Below are 17,751 nucleotides of genomic sequence, written 5' to 3'. Positions count from 1 at the left end.
ACCATCCCCTCCTCCATCCCAATCACCATCCCCTCCTCCATCCCAATCACCATCCTGTCGTCCTTCCGAATCACCATCCCCTCCTCCATCCCAATCACCATCCCCTCCTCCATTCCAATCACCATCTCCTCCTCCATCCCAATCACCATCTCGTCCTCCTTCTCAATCACCGTCCCCTCCTCCATGCCAATCACCATCCCGTCCTCCATCCCAATCACCATCCCCTCCTCCTTCCCAATCACCTTCCCCTCCTCCATCCCATCACCATCCCCTCCTCCATGCCAATCACCATCCCATCCTCCATCCCAGTCACCATCCCCTCCTCCTTCCCAATCACCATCCCCTCCTCCTTCCCAATCACCATCGCCTCCTCCATCGCTATCACCATCTCCTCCTCCATCCCAATCACCATCCCCTCCTCCATCCCAATCACCATCCCCTCCTCCATCCCAATCACCATCCCCTCCTCCATCCCAATCACCATCCCCTCCTCCTTCCCAATCACCAACCCCTCCTCCATCCCAATCACCATCCCCTCCTCCATCCCCTCCTCCATCCCAATCACCATCCCCTCCTCCTTCCCAATCACCATTCCCTCCTCCATCCCAACCACCATCCCCTCCTCCATCCCAATCACCATCCCCTCCTCCATCCCAATCACCATCCCCTCCTCCATCCCAATCACCAACCCATCCTCCTTCCCAATCACCATCCCCTCCTCCATCCCAATCACCATCCCATCCTCCATCCCAGTCACCATCCTCTCCTCCATCCCAAGCACCATCCCCTTCTCCATCCCAATCACCATCCCCTCCTCCTTCCCAATCACAAACTCTTCTCCTCCCCAATCACCATCCCCTCCTCCATCCCAATCATCATCCCATCCTCCATCCCAGTCACCATCCTCTCCTCCATCCCAATCACCATCCCCTCCTACATCCCAATCACCATCCCCTCCTCCATCCCAATCACCATCCTCTCCTCCATCCCAATCACCATCCCCTCCTCCTTCCCAATCACCATCCCCTCCTCCATCCCAACCACCATCCCCTCCTCCATCCCACTCACCATCCCCTCCTCCATCCCAGTCACCATCCCCTCCTCCTTCCCAATCACAAACCCTTCTCCTTCCCAATCACCATCCCCTCCTCCATCCCAATCACCATCCCATCCTCCATCCCAGTCACCATCCTCTCCTCCATCCCAATCACCATCCCCTTCTCCATCCCAATCACCACCCCCTCCTCCATCCCAATCACCATCCCCTCCTCCTTCCCAATCACAAACCCTTCTCCTTCCCAATCACCATCCCCTCCTCCATCCCAATCACCATCCCCTCCTCCATCCCAATCATCATCCCATCCTCCATCCCAATCACCATCCTCTCCTGCATCCCAATCACCATCCTCTCCTGCATCCCAATCACCATCCTCTCCTCCATCGCAATCACCATCCCATCCTCCATCCCAGTCACCATCCTCTCCTCCATCCCATTCACCATCCCCTCCTACATCCCAATCACCATCCCCTCCTCCATCCCAACCACCATCCCCTCCTCCATCCCACTCACCATCCCCTCCTCCATCCCAGTCACCATCCCCTCCTCCTTCCCAATCACAAACCCTTCTCCTTCCCAATCACCATCCCCTCCTCCATCCCAATCACCATCCCATCCTCCATCCCAGTCACCATCCTCTCCTCCATCCCAATCACCATCCCCTTCTCCATCCCAATCACCACCCTCTCCTCCATCCCAATCACCATCCCCTCCTCCTTCCCAATCACAAACCCTTCTCCTTCCCAATCACCATCCCCTCCTCCATCCCAATCACCATCCCCTCCTCCATCCCAATCATCATCCCATCCTCCATCCCAATCACCATCCTCTCCTGCATCCCAATCACCATCCTCTCCTGCATCCCAATCACCATCCTCTCCTCCATCGCAATCACCATCCCATCCTCCATCCCAGTCACCATCCTCTCCTCCATCCCATTCACCATCCCCTCCTACATCCCAATCACCATCCCCTCCTCCATCCCAATCACCGTCCCCTCCTACATCCCAATCACCATCCTCTCCTGCATCCCAATCACCATCCTCTCCTCCATCCCAGTCACCATCCCCTCCTACATCCCAATAACCATCCTTTCCTGCATCCCAATCACCATCCTCTCCTCCATCCCAATCACCATCCCCTCCTCCATCCCAGTCACCATCCCCTCCTCCATCCCAATCACCATCCCGTCCTCCATCCCAATCACCATCCCCTCCTCCTTCCCAATCACCTTCCCCTCCTCCATCCCATCACCATCCCCTCCTCCATCCTAATCACCATCCCCTCCTCCATCCCAATCACCATCCCCTCCTCCATCCCAATCACCATCCCATCCTCCATCCCAGTCACCATCCCCTCCTCCTTCCCAATCACCATCCCCTCCTCCTTCCCAATCACCATCGCCTCCTCCATCGCTATCACCATCTCCTCCTCCATCCCAATCACCATCCCCTCCTCCATCCCAATCACCATCCCCTCCTCCTTCCCAATCACCAACCCCTCCTCCATCCCAATCACCATCCCCTCCTCCATCCCCTCCTCCATCCCAATAACCATCCCCTCCTCCTTCCCAATCACCATTCCCTCCTCCATCCCAACCACCATCCCCTCCTCCATCCCAATCACCATCCCCTCCTCCATCCCAATCACCATCCCCTCCTCCATCCCAATCACCAACCCATCCTCCTTCCCAATCACCATCCCCTCCTCCATCCCAATCACCATCCCATCCTCCATCCCAGTCACCATCCTCTCCTCCATCCCAATCACCATCCCCTTCTCCATCCCAATCACCATCCCCTCCTCCTTCCCAATCACAAACTCTTCTCCTCCCCAATCACCATCCCCTCCTCCATCCCAATCATCATCCCATCCTCCATCCCAGTCACCATCCTCTCCTCCATCCCAATCACCATCCCCTCCTACATCCCAATCACCATCCCCTCCTCCATCCCAATCACCATCCTCTCCTCCATCCCAATCACCATCCCCTCCTCCTTCCCAATCACCACCCCCTCCTCCATCCCAACCACCATCCCCTCCTCCATCCCACTCACCATCCCCTCCTCCATCCCAGTCACCATCCCCTCCTCCTTCCCAATCACAAACCCTTCTCCTTCCCAATCACCATCCCCTCCTCCATCCCAATCACCATCCCATCCTCCATCCCAGTCACCATCCTCTCCTCCATCCCAATCACCATCCCCTTCTCCATCCCAATCACCACCCCCTCCTCCATCCCAATCACCATCCCCTCCTCCTTCCCAATCACAAACCCTTCTCCTTCCCAATCACCATCCCCTCCTCCATCCCAATCACCATCCCCTCCTCCATCCCAATCATCATCCCATCCTCCATCCCAATCACCATCCTCTCCTGCATCCCAATCACCATCCTCTCCTGCATCCCAATCACCATCCTCTCCTCCATCCCAATCACCATCCCATCCTCCATCCCAGTCACCATCCTCTCCTCCATCCCAGTCACCATCCCCTCCTACTTCCCAATCACCATCCCCTCCTCCATCCCAATCACCGTCCCCTCCTACATCCCAATCACCATCCCCTCCTGCATCCCAATCACCATCCTCTCCTCCATCCCAATCACCATCCCCTTCTCCATCCCAATCACCATCACCTCCTCCTTCCCAATCACAAACTCTTCTCCTCCCCAATCACCATCCCCTCCTCCATCCCAATCACCATCCCCTCCTCCATCCCAGTCACCATCCTCTCCTCCATCCCAATCACCATCCCCTCCTACATCCCAATCACCATCCCCTCCTCCATCCCAATCACCATCCCCTCCTCCATTCCAATCACCATCACCTCCTCCATGCCAATCACCATCCCGTCCTCCATCCCAATCACCATCCCCTCCTCCTTCCCAATCACCTTCCCCTCCTCCATCCCATCACCATCCCCTCCTCCATGCCAATCACCATCCCATCCTCCATCCCAGTCACCATCCCCTCCTCCTTCCCAATCACCATCCCCTCCTCCTTCCCAATCACCATCCCCTCCTCCATCCCAATCACCATCCCCTCCTCCATTCCAATCACCATCTCCTCCTCCATCCCAATCACCATCCCCTTCTCCATCCCAATCACCATCACCTCCTCCTTCCCAATCACAAACTCTTCTCCTCCCCAATCACCATCCCCTCCTCCATCCCAATCACCATCCCCTCCTCCATCCCAGTCACCATCCTCTCCTCCATCCCAATCACCATCCCCTCCTACATCCCAATCACCATCCCCTCCTCCATCCCAATCAACATCCCCTCCTCCATTCCAATCCCCATCTCCTCCTCCATCCCAATCACCATCTCGTCCTCCTTCTCAATCACCATCACCTCCTCCATGCCAATCACCATCCCGTCCTCCATCCCAATCACCATCCCCTCCTCCTTCCCAATCACCTTCCCCTCCTCCATCCCATCACCATCCCCTCCTCCATGCCAATCACCATCCCATCCTCCATCCCAGTCACCATCCCCTCCTCCTTCCCAATCACCATCCCCTCCTCCTTCCCAATCACCATCCCCTCCTCCATCCCAATCACCATCCCCTCCTCCATTCCAATCACCATCCCCTTCTCCATCCCAATCACCATCCCCTCCTCCTTCCCAATCACAAACTCTTCTCCTCCCCAATCACCATCCCCTCCTCCATCCCAATCATCATCCCATCCTCCATCCCAGTCACCATCCTCTCCTCCATCCCAATCACCATCCCCTCCTACATCCCAATCACCATCCCCTCCTCCATCCCAATCACCATCCTCTCCTCCATCCCAATCACCATCCCCTCCTCCTTCCCAATCACCATCCCCTCCTCCATCCCAACCACCATCCCCTCCTCCATCCCACTCACCATCCCCTCCTCCATCCCAGTCACCATCCCCTTCTCCATCCCAATCACCACCCCCTCCTCCATCCCAATCACCATCCCCTCCTCCTTCCCAATCACAAACCCTTCTCCTTCCCAATCAACATCCCCTCCTCCATCCCAATCACCATCCCCTCCTCCATCCCAATCATCATCCCATCCTCCATCCCAATCACCATCCTCTCCTGCATCCCAATCACCATCCTCTCCTGCATCCCAATCACCATCCTCTCCTCCATCCCAATCACCATCCCATCCTCCATCCCAGTCACCATCCTCTCCTCCATCCCAGTCACCATCCCCTCCTTCTTCCCAATCACCATCCCCTCCTCCATCCCAATCACCGTCCCCTCCTACATCCCAATCACCATCCCCTCCTGCATCCCAATCACCATCCTCTCCTCCATCCCAATCACCATCCCCTTCTCCATCCCAATCACCATCACCTCCTCCTTCCCAATCACAAACTCTTCTCCTCCCCAATCACCATCCCCTCCTCCATCCCAATCATCATCCCATCCTCCATCCCAGTCACCATCCTCTCCTCCATCCCAATCACCATCCCCTCCTACATCCCAATCACCATCCCCTCCTCCATCCCAATCACCATCCCCTCCTTCATCCCAATCACCATCCCCTCCTCCTTCCCAATCACCATCCCCTCCTCCATCCCAACCACCATCCCATCCTCCATCCCAGTCACCATCCTCTCCTGCATCCCAATTACCATCCTCTCCTCCATCCCAATCACCATCCCCTCCTCCATCCCAATCACCATCCCCTCCTCCATCCCAATCAACATTCCCTCCTCCATCCCAATCACCATCCCCTCTTCCATCCCAATCACCATCCCCTCCTCCGTCCCAATCACCATCCCCTCCTCCTTCCCAATCACCATCCCCTCCTCCTTCCCAATCACCAGTCCCTCCTCCATCCCAATAACCATCCCCTCATCCATCCCAATCACCATCCCCTCCTCCTTCCCAATCACCATCCCCTCCTCCATCCCAATCACCATCCCCTCCTCCTTCCCAATCACCATCCCCTCCTCCAACCCAATCACCATCACCTCCTCCATCCCAATCACCATCCCGTCCTCCATCTCAATCACCAACCCCTCCTCCATCTCAATCACCATCCCCTCCTCCATCCCAGTCACCATCACCTCCTTCATCCCAATCACCATCCCCTCCTCCATCCCAATCACCATCCCCTCCTCCATCCCAATCACCATCCCCTCCTCCATCCCAGTCACAATCCCCTCCTCCATCCCAGTCACCACGCCCTCCTCCATCCCAGTCACCATCTCCTCCTCCATCCCAATCACCATCCCCTCCTCCATCCCAATCACCATCCCGTCGTCCTTCCGAATCACCATCCCCTCCTCCATCCGAATCACCATCCCCTCCTCCATGCCAATCACCATCTCGTCCTCCTTCTCAATCACCATCCCCTCCTCCATGCCAATCACCATCCCGTCCTCCATCCCAATCACCATCCCCTCCTCCTTCCCAATCACCTTCCCCTCCTCCATCCCATCACCATCCCCTCCTCCATGCCAATCACCATCCCCTCCTCCATCCTAATCACCATCCCCTCCTCCATCCCAATCACCATCCCCTCCTCCATCCCAATCACCATCCCATCCTCCATCCCAGTCACCATCCCCTCCTCCTTCCCAATCACCATCCCCTCCTCCTTCCCAATCACCATCGCCTCCTCCATCGCTATCACCATCTCCTTCTCCATCCCAATCACCATCCCCTCCTCCATCCCAATCACCATCCCCTCCTCCTTCCCAATCACCAACCCCTCCTCCATCCCAATCACCATCCCCTCCTCCATCCCCTCCTCCATCCCAATCACCATCACCTCCTCCTTCCCAATCACCATTCCCTCCTCCATCCCAACCACCATCCCCTCCTCCATCCCAATCCCCATCCCCTCCTCCATCCCAATCACCATCCCCTCCTCCATCCCAATCACCAACCCATCCTCCTTCCCAATCACCATCCCCTCCTCCATCCCAATCACCATCCCATCCTCCATCCCAGTCACCATCCTCTCCTCCATCCCAATCACCATCCCCTCCTCCTTCCCAATCACAAACTCTTCTCCTCCCCAATCACCATCCCCTCCTCCATCCCAATCATCATCCCATCCTCCATCCCAGTCACCATCCTCTCCTCCATCCCAATCACCATCCCCTCCTACATCCCAATCACCATCCCCTCCTCCATCCCAATCACCATCCTCTCCTCCATCCCAATCACCATCCCCTCCTCCTTCCCAATCACCATCCCCTCCTCCATCCCAACCACCATCCCCTCCTCCATCCCACTCACCATCCCCTCCTCCATCCCAGTCACCATCCCCTCCTCCTTCCCAATCACAAACCCTTCTCCTTCCCAATCAATATCCCCTCCTCCATTCCAATCACCATCCCATCCTCCATCCCAGTCACCATCCTCTCCTCCATCCCAATCACCATCCCCTTCTCCATCCCAATCACCACCCCCTCCTCCATCCCAATCACCATCCCCTCCTCCTTCCCAATCACAAACCCTTCTCGTTCCCAATCACCATCCCCTCCTCCATCCCAATCACCATCCCCTCCTCCATCCCAATCATCATCCCATCCTCCATCCCAATCACCATCCTCTCCTGCATCCCAATCACCATCCTCTCCTCCATCCCAATCACCATCCCATCCTCCATCCCAGTCACCATCCTCTCCTCCATCCCAGTCACCATCCCCTCCTACATCCCAATCACCATCCCCTCCTACATCCCAGTCACCATCCCCTCCTACATCCCAATCACCATCCCCTCCTCCATCCCAATCACCATCCCGTCCTCCATCCCAATCACCATTCCCTCCTCCTTCCCAATCACCTTCCCCTCCTCCATCCCATCACCATCCCCTCCTCCATCCCAATCACCTTCCCCTCCTCCATCCCAATCACCATCCCCTCCTCCTTCCCAATCACCATCCCCTCCTCCTTCCCAATCACCAACCCCTCCTCCATCCCAATCACCATCCCCTCCTCCATCCCAATCACCATCCCCTCCTCCTTCCCAATCACCATTCCCTCCTCCATCCCAACCACCATCCCCTCCTCCATCCCAATCACCATCCCCTCCTCCATCCCAATCACCATCCCCTCCTCCATCCCAATCACCAACCCATCCTCCTTCCCAATCACCATCCCCTCCTCCATCCCAATCACCATCCCATCCTCCATCCCAGTCACCATCCTCTCCTCCATCCCAATCACCATCCCCTTCTCCATCCCAATCACCATCCCCTCCTCCTTCCCAATCACAAACTCTTCTCCTCCCCAATCACCATCCCCTCCTCCTTCCCAATCACCATCCCCTCCTCCATCCCAACCACCATCCCCTCCTCCATCCCACTCACCATCCCCTCCTCCATCCCAGTCACCATCCCCTCCTCCTTCCCAATCACACACCCTTCTCCTTCCCAATCACCATCCCCTCCTCCATCCCAATCACCATCCCATCCTCCATCCCAGTCACCATCCTCTCCTCCATCCCAATCACCATCCCCTTCTCCATCCCAATCACCACCCCCTCCTCCATCCCAATCACCATCCCCTCCTCCTTCCCAATCACAAACCCTTCTCCTTCCCAATCACCATCCCCTCCTCCATCCCAATCATCATCCCATCCTCCATCCCAATCACCATCCTCTCCTGCATCCCAATCACCATCCTCTTCTGCATCCCAATCACCATCCTCTCCTCCATCCCAATCACCATCCCATCCTCCATCCCAATCACCATCCTCTCCTGCATCCCAATCACCATCCTCTCCTGCATCCCAATCACCATCCTCTCCTCCATCCCAGTCACCATCCCCTCCTACATCCCAATCACCATCCCCTCCTCCATCCCAATCACCGTCCCCTCCTACATCCCAATCACCATCCTCTCCTGCATCCCAATCACCATCCCCTCCTCCATCCCAATCACCATCCCCTCCTCCATCCCAATCACCATCCCCTCCTCCATCCCAATCACCATCCCCTCCTCCATCCCAATCACCATCCCCTCCTACATCCCAATCACCATCCTCTCCTGCATCCCAGTCACCATCCCCTCCTCCACCCAGTCACCATCCCCTCCTGCATCCCAATCACCATCCCCTCCTACATCCCAATCACCATCCTCTCCTGCATCCCAATCACCATCCCCTCCTCCATCCCAATCACCATCCCCTCCTCCATCCCAATCACCATCCCCTCCTCCATCCCAATCACCATCCCCTCCTCCATCCCAATCACCATCCTCTCCTGCATCCCAATCACCATCCCCTCCTCCATCCCAATCACCATTCCCTCCTCCATCCCAGTCACCATCCCCTCCTCCGTCCCAATCACCATCCCCTCCTCCATCCCAATCACCATCCCCTCCTCCATCCCAATCACCATCCCCTCCTCCATCCCAATCACCATCCCCCCCTCCATCCCAATCACCATCCTCTCCTGCATCCCAATCACCATCCCCTCCTCCATCCCAATCACCATCCCCTCCTCCATCCCAATCACCATCCCCTCCTACATCCCAATCACCATCCTCTCCTGCATCCCAGTCACCATCCCCTCCTCCACCCAATCACCATCCTCTCCTGCATCCCAATCACCATCCCCTCCTCCATCCCAATCACCATCCCCTCCTCCATCCCAATCACCATCCCCTCCTACATCCCAATCACCATCCTCTCCTGCATCCCAGTCACCATCCCCTCCTCCACCCAGTCACCATCCCCTCCTGCATCCCAGTCACCATCCCCTCCTCCACCCAATCACCATCCTCTCCTGCATCCCAATCACCATCCCCTCCTCCATCCCAATCACCATCCCCTCCTCCATCCCAATCACCATCCCCTCCTCCTTCCCAATCACCATCCCCTCCTCCTTCGCTATCACCATCCCCTCCTCCTTCCCAATCACCATCCCCTCCTCCTCACTAATCTCCCTCTAAGACATCAGCTTCGCCGCAGAATTTTGGAGAGAACTGTCTTCTTGCAGTTCATCTTCGAGCAGAAACTCTGATCCCATCTCAGTTTTGTGTGAATTGTTTCAGGAAAGTTGTCAGCCAACCTCCGAAACGCTGTTTGTATCCAGAGCTGTTCTCTGTTCCAGTGCGGTCAGCACGGTAGCACAGTCGTTAGCACTGTGGCTTCACAGGGTCCTCGGTTCGATTCCCGGCTTGGGTGACTGTCTGCGTGGGTTTCCTCCGGGTGCTACCGTTTCCTCCTTAAGTCCAAAGACGTGCAGGCTCGGTGGATTGGCCATGATAAATTGCCCTTTGTGTCCAAACAAGGTTAGGTGGGGTGACAGGGATAGGGTGGAGATCTGGGTTTAAATCTGGTGCTTTTTCCATGGCCGTTGCAGGCTCGATGGGCTGAATGGCCCCCTTCTGCACTGTAAATTCTCTGATTTAAATTCTATGATCTATGAGTTCTTACCTCACAGTCTCTGCAGCAACCGCCAAGGTTCGAACATTTTGCACCAGGTTTCAATTTACAGATTGATGCTTCACAACAGACGTCGGGACATTCCTGAAGGCAAAATAAATACAGACAACTCTAATAATTGGGGTGATATTTCAACATGGTTCACTTATTCAAAACGGAGGAGATAATGTATCTTCTAACCCGCCGTGCTGTTCCTGCCCTGGGAGTGTTTGACTGGGACAAAGAACAAAGAACAGTACAGCACAGGAACAGGCCCTTCGGCCCTCCAAACCTGCGGCGGCCATGCTGCCCGTCTGAACTAAAATCTTCTACACTTCTGGGGTCAGTATCCCTCTATTCCCATCCTGAAAATGAAAAATGAAAATCGCTTATTGTCACAAGTCGGCTTCAAATGAAGTTACTGTGAAAAGCCCCTCGTCGCCACATTCTGGCGCCTGTTCAGGGAGGCTGGTACGGGAATTGAACCGTGCTGCTGGCCTGCCTTGGTCTGCTTTCAAAGCCAGCGATTTAGCCCAGTGCTAAACAGACCCTTAATTCTATTCATGTATTTGTCAAGATGTCCCTTAAACGTCACAATCTTCCCTGCTTCCACCATCTTCAGGCACCCACTACCATCTGTGTAAAAAACTTTCCTCGCACATCCCCTCTAAACTTTGCCACTCATATCTTAAACTATGCCCCCTAGTAAATGACTCTTCCACCCTGGGAAAAGGCTTCTGACTATCCCCTCATGGGCATGGACAGCACGGTAGCATTGTGGAGAGCACAATTGCTTCAGAGCTACAGGGTCCCAGGTTCGATTCCTGGCTTGGGTCACTGTCTGTGCGGAGTCTGCACATCCTCCCCGTGTCTGCGTGGGTTTCCTCCGGGTGCTCCGGTTTCCTCCCACAGTCCAAAGATGTGCAGGATAGGTGGATTGGCCATGATAAATTGCCCTTAGTGTCCAAAATTGCCCTTAGTGTTGGGTGGGGTTACTGGGTTATGGGGATAGGGTGGAGGTGTTGACCTTGGGTGGGGTGCTCTTTCCAAGAGCTGGTGCAGACTCAATGGGCCGAATGGCCTCCTTCTGCACTGTAAATTCTATGATTCTATGATAACTTTGTAGACTTCTATCAGGTCGCCCCTCAACCTCCGGCGTTCTAGTGAGAGCAAACCAGGTTTATCCAATCTCTCCTCATAGCTAATGCCCTCCATACCAGGCAACATCCTGGTAAACCTCTTCCGTACCCTCTCCAAAGCTTTCATATCCTTCTGGTAGTGTGGCGACCAGAATTGAACATGATATTCCAAGTGTGGCCTAACTAAGGTTCTGTACAGCCGCAGCATGTCCGATGTCAGAAGAAACCTTGAACAATATAAATGACTGGTGTGGTCACAATTACTGGATTTTGCCTTTTGTTTTTAAACCGATTGGTTGATTTTGGGCTGGATTAATTCACACTCATATGTGACATGAATCTGGCAGGACAGGTAGATTAGGTTAAAAGAGTTGAGTGTTCATGCTGGAACTGTATTAAACGGTAGTTAGGCCACAGCTGGAAAATGTGTGTAGTTATAATCATGACATCACAGGGAAGATATAATTGCACTTCTGAAGATGCAGAGGAGAGTTTTGAGAGTGTTGACCTGGACTGAAGAATTTAATTATGAGGAAAGAATGGATAGGCTCGGTTTGTTTCCGTTTACACAGAGGAGACTAAGGGGAGACCTAACTGAGGGATATACAAATTATAAGATGTCAAAATAGAGTTAAGAAGTATTGCTTACCTTGAGTGAAGGGCTCTAAGGTAGGGGGAAAGACTTAGAGGAGGAGGTAATAGGGTCCCGAGGGTTATTCCATGGGAAATGCTTTTATGCAGAGGAGAGTAGCGATCTGGAACTCATGATCTGAATAGCCGGAAGGGGCAGAAATCCTCAGAACATTTCAAAGTAGTTGAATATGTATTTGAAGTGCCGTAACCTACAAGGTTAGGGATCAAGAGCTGGAAAGGGGGGCTAGGCCCGTTGGCTGTCAGCACAGAAACAATCGGATGAATGGCCGCCTTCTGTAGATTTCAATCATTTCTCTGAAACAAAAAAAAGGGCCCTGTCCAAACTAAATATAAATTCAATTCGATCTGACTCTTTACATAAGCGCTATGAGAAATAAAAGTACAAGTGTATGATTTGTCACAATATTTAGGTTCCCATCAGCTATAATGTTATCATCACTCGGGCCCCCCTCAAGCAATCCTTCCACATCATCGCTCATCGACCTCGTCCTTACCTCAGGATCGCCGCAGTCACATTCCTCGCCTCTTTCTACGTACAAGTTGCCACACAGAGGGCCCCCAATGAGCTTGTCGAGATCTGGCAGATTGTAGAGACACACCCCGAGCCCCTGGAATAGGCTAGCCGCCAAGTCGTCTCGGCTGCAACTGCTGAAGACTGTCGGCAAATCGAATCTGAAGATAAGAACGCGGGAGAGGGTCAAACGGGGGAACGTTCAAAGGAAAAGAACAAAGGGAAGGAAGCAAGCTCCGCATTTATCTCCTTGGCAACATCTCCCAAAGCTGCGACCCCTACTGCCTACGGGACAAGAGCTCCAGAGGGCGGGAAGCAACAACATCAACAGGTTCCACACTGAGTCACACCCAGTTCATTCATCATCACTGGGTCACAGTCCTGGAACTCCCCAGCTAACACAGCACTGCCAGCTCCCTGTGCACCACAAGCGGTTCAAGAGATGGCACAGCGTCAGCTACTCCAGGGCAGTTACAAATGAAGAGTAAATGCTGGCCTTGCCAATGATGTCCACATACCATGAATGAATTAAAGAACAGAAACTGCCACAAGAAATGGAGAAAGAAATTAGACCCGGCTCCACCTGCAGGGTCAAACATCAAAGGCCAACTCAAACTGAACTGAATATTGGATGTTGATGGAGGGAAGCTGAGTGATGGAGTTGGGAGGAGGCAACTGGGTTTTGTTCTGTTCAAGATGGACGTTGCCTGCCATATATAAAGGGGTAGCACTGCAGCACAGTGAGTAACACTATTGCTTCACAGCGCCAGGGTCCCAGGTTCGATTCCCGGCTTGGGTCACTGTCTGTGCGGAGTCTGCACGTTCTCCCCGTGTCTGCGTGCGTTTCCTCCGGGCGCTCCGGGTTTCCTCCAACAAGTCCCGAAAGACGTGCTGTTGGGTGAATTCTCCCTCTGTGTACCCGAACAGGCGCCGGAATGTGCCGACTAGGGGATTTTCACAGTAACTTCATTTCAGTGTTAATGTAAGCCTACTCGTAACAATAACGATTATTACTATTATTATGACCCAAATGTTATTTGCTAATGGTGCATATGGTGTGAGGGACTGAGATCTCACACTGTACATTTTTATAAAATATATATTACATTCATTCCTATTTGGCTGCATCTCAGGTGAACAGGGTCCTTAAGATGGCTGAACCCATGTCTGGTTGTGACCCCAGAACAAAATAAAACACTTTGCAGTTTCAGGGAAAACTCCCACCTCGTTATCTCGGAGGAGGCATGAATGAACACCTGGTGACTGCACAGTCCAACTTCAAAGAGGGCTATACAAATTCCATTCATATTTGATTACTGCTAGAAAAGATAAGGTCGTTTTAACGTATTTATATTGGTAAATGTTAGAAATAAAGTACAGTTTTGAGTAGGTTTGATTGACTGTTTTTGTGCGTTGAAAGATAAAACCTATAGTTAGTTTCATGCCGAACAAAAGTGTTTCTTTGTCTGGGGGTTGGTTAAGTTCCAGCTGTGTTTCTATTGTGCTTCAAGGGATCTATGGCGTAAAGAATCAATAAAAGGCACAAACATGTGGGAGTTGCTTAGCAACTGCAGCCTTGTAAGGTCGAAAAGCTTTTAAGTTTTAATGTAATTAATTTGATTGCAGTTGCAGATATGTAGTGAGAGAGAAGGCAGCTCTGCTATAAGCAGGTGGTTTAGAAGGGTGGAGAGGGAATATATCTCTCAGCTTTGCTAGAAGAAAAGCCATACCATGGAGTAACGGTTAAGAAAACAAGAACAGAATCTGAAGAGCAGCTAGTTATGGAACCTAGAGAAATGAAGAGATGTATCCAAGAAGTCTGGAGTTAAGTGAACAAAGACCAAGATACAGTTCAGAATAAATCAAGGAAGAGTAAGCAGTGTTCTTATTTATTTAATAAATTTAGGGTATCCAATTAATTTTTCTTCCAATTAAGGGGCAATTTAGCGTAGCCAATCCACCTACCCTGCACATCTTTTTGGGTTGTGGGGGTGAAACCCACGCAAACACGTGGAGAATGTGCAAACTCCACACAGACAGTGACGCAGAGCCGGGATTGAACCTGGGATCTCAGCGCCGTGAGGCAACCGTGCTAACCACTTGCGCCACCATGCTGCCCTGTAAGCAGTGTTTTAAGTTAAAGTGTGTTTTAAGTTAAAGTGACAATTGTAGTAATCAGATTTAAAGTGGGACAAAGCCTTCAAAGGTAAATCAAATGTATGATGCCATTTTAATACAGTCTAGGAATCAAGAATTAAAGCAATTGTGAGCAGTTTGCACAGCAGTCAAGACAAAGAAATCCTAAAAGGTTGATGTGAAATTCTGCACTGGATTCGTCGATAAAAGTGGAACGGAAGCATAATTTAAAAGTGTCATTTTGGAAACCTGGTCTGGATTTCGGGATGCAAACCTCTAAGGGAAAGCAGAATTATGAGAGAAGATTTCAAAGTGTGTTTTGGGAGCGGTGTTCGGAAATTCTCATTTGACAATCACTTTGGGGGATTCTGAAGAGAAATCTACAAATATTCAGTTGGGGTTCAGAGCAGAGAGTGTATTTGTCCGCAATGAACTGATATGCTTTAAATGGACTTTCTGCTAATAAGACTATTGTAGATAGTCTTATTTGCAATCCATATTAACCCTAAAATCAGTGTGTAATTGTTAAGCTAAGGAGGGGGGGTAATGAGTAAAAGGGTATTGTATCCTAATTCAATTTTTCATGTTTAATAAAAGGTTTTTTTTCTTGTCGTTAAAACTAATTAGTGATCCTGTGACTCTGTTCCTCAATGTTTTATTAGCAGAAAGTAAAAGTTGCAGCCTTTAAAGCCAGGGATCCATTCTGGGGTCTTCCAGTCCAGTTCTAACGCCAACTGGGATTGTAACATTAGCCACAAATGCCAGCAAAAGACAAGAGTATCTGCTAAGACAAAGGGCCCTCAGACATTCCTTTCAACTTATAACGTCTGGGAAATTTAACAGTGTTTGAGGCCAGCCAAGTTGCAGACACTGGCGAAACATCCTTTGTTCAAGACCTGATGGGCCATGTGACCATCACATGGTCACATGGTATAGAAACATGGAAGTAGACAGACGTTGTTTTATTCACACCAGCATCTCAGACACTCAGTTAGCAACGGAAAATGGCGGTTCCCTGCTGCACCTTCTTTTTTAGGTTTAAACTCTGGGCAGGGTGTCTCCATGGGTATTGTCCTTTCCGGCAATGTCGGTGATCGGGGATGAATTGAAATTGCACTGCCTGGGGGAAATGCTGCAATTCTGCCTTGCCTTCCCTCTGTCGGGGTCAGATGCCCCAACCTCTTGCGTCTTCGAAGGGGTCTCGGTGTTACAGGGTGATGAACACTCAGATTGACGGTTAAACTGATGTACGTGCTGATCTATTATTACTGGGCGGCGAATGTGGAGACGGTACAGAGCTGGGTCAGAGGGGTTGACTCCTAATGAGGAGAGTTTGTGCAGGGGGTCGGGATTGAAGGCGCAAGCGACAGCGCCGCTCCCGACGGCCCCGGGGAGATACTCAGGGGTCCAGTAGTAATAGATTTGTTGAGAATCTGGAGGCAGTTTCGCCAGCACTTCGGGTTGGGGGCAGGGTCAAGGGAAATGCCGATTCGGGGGAACCATAGATTTGAGCCAGGGAAGTGGGATGAAAATTTGCGGAGATGGGAGGAGAAAAGAATTAGAACACGAAAAGATTTGTTTCTTAGGGGTCGTTTTGCGGGATTGAAAGATGGGAGCGAAGTATGGGCTGGAGCAGGGGGAAATATTTCGATACGTGCAGGTTTGAGATTTTGCCAGAAAAGAGATACAGAGCTTCCCAGTAGAGCCGGCCTCCACATTGCTGGAGGAGGTGCTGACGACAGGGGGACTGGAGGAGGGGGTAGTGTCGGCAATGTCCACTGCACTGGGACACGTCCCTCAGTGACTGAGCCACGCTCTGCAGCGCCTCGGCAATGTTCATCTCCGCCTGGGACACGTCCCTCAGTGACTGGGCCACGCTCTGCAGCGCCTCGGCAATGTCCATCTCCGCCTGGGACACGTCCCTCAGTGACTGGGCCACGCTCTGCAGCGCCTCGGCAATGTCCATCTCCGCCTGGGACACGTCCCTCAGTGACTGGGCCACGCTCTGCAGCGCCTCGGCAATGTCCACCTGCACTGGGACACGTCCCTTAGTGACTAGGCCACGCTCTACAGCGCCTCAGCAATGTCCATCTCCGCCTGGGACACGTCCCTCAGTGACTGGGCCACGCTCTGCAGAACCTCGGCAATGTCCATCTCCGCCTGGGACACGTCCCTCAGTGACTGGGCCACGCTCTGCAGCACCTCGGCAATGTCCATCTCCGCCTGGGACACGTCCCTCAGTGACTGGGCCACGCTCTGCAGCGCCTCGGCAATGTCCACCTGCACTGGGACACGTCCCTCAGTGACTGGGCCACGCTCTGCAGCACCTCGGCAATGTCGACCTGCACTGGGACACGTCCCTCAGTAACTGGGCCACACACAGCAGCGCCTCGGCAATGTCCACCTGCACTGGGACACGTCCCTCAGTGACTGAGCCACGCTCTGCAGCGCCTCGGCAATGTCCATCTCCGCCTGGGACACGTCCCTCAGTGACTGGGCCACGCTCTGCAGCACCTCAGCAATGTCCATCTCCGCCTGGGACACGTCCCTCAGTGACTGGGCCACGCTCCGCAGCGCCTCAGCAATGTCCATCTCCGCCTGGGACACGTCCCTCAGTGACTGGGCCACGCTCTGCAGCGCCTCGGCAATGTCCACCTGCACTGGGACACGTCCCTTAGTGACTGGGCCACGCTCTGCAGCGCCTCGGCAATATCCATCTCCGCCTGGGACACGTCCCTCAGTGACTGGGCCACGCTCTGCAGCACCTCGGCAATGTCCACCTGCACTGGGACACGTCCCTCAGTGACTGGGCCACGCTCTGCAGCTCCTCGGCAACGTCCATCTCCGCCTGGGACACGTCCCTCAGTGACTGGGCCACGCTCTG

At 53.2% G+C, this 17,751-nt stretch overlaps 1 protein-coding gene across 1 annotated transcript in view; it reads right to left on the bottom strand.

The window, feature by feature from the left end:
• LOC140409366 (disintegrin and metalloproteinase domain-containing protein 12-like) overlaps positions 1 to 17,751 on the bottom strand; it is a 572,650-nt gene that overhangs the window by 221,047 nt on the left and 333,852 nt on the right. Inside the window, exons 12-13 of the mRNA XM_072497805.1 lie at positions 12,715 to 12,892; positions 10,440 to 10,532 (exon numbers count right to left, since the gene is read on the bottom strand). Coding sequence (XP_072353906.1) covers positions 10,440 to 10,532; positions 12,715 to 12,892 — 271 coding nt within the window. The remainder of the gene's footprint in view (positions 1 to 10,439; positions 10,533 to 12,714; positions 12,893 to 17,751) is intronic.

The sequence above is a fragment of the Scyliorhinus torazame genome, chromosome 3, assembly GCF_047496885.1.
Source record: "Scyliorhinus torazame isolate Kashiwa2021f chromosome 3, sScyTor2.1, whole genome shotgun sequence".
NCBI classification, from domain to species: domain Eukaryota; kingdom Metazoa; phylum Chordata; class Chondrichthyes; order Carcharhiniformes; family Scyliorhinidae; genus Scyliorhinus; species Scyliorhinus torazame.
This window is presented reverse-complemented; position numbering and strand designations above follow the sequence as displayed.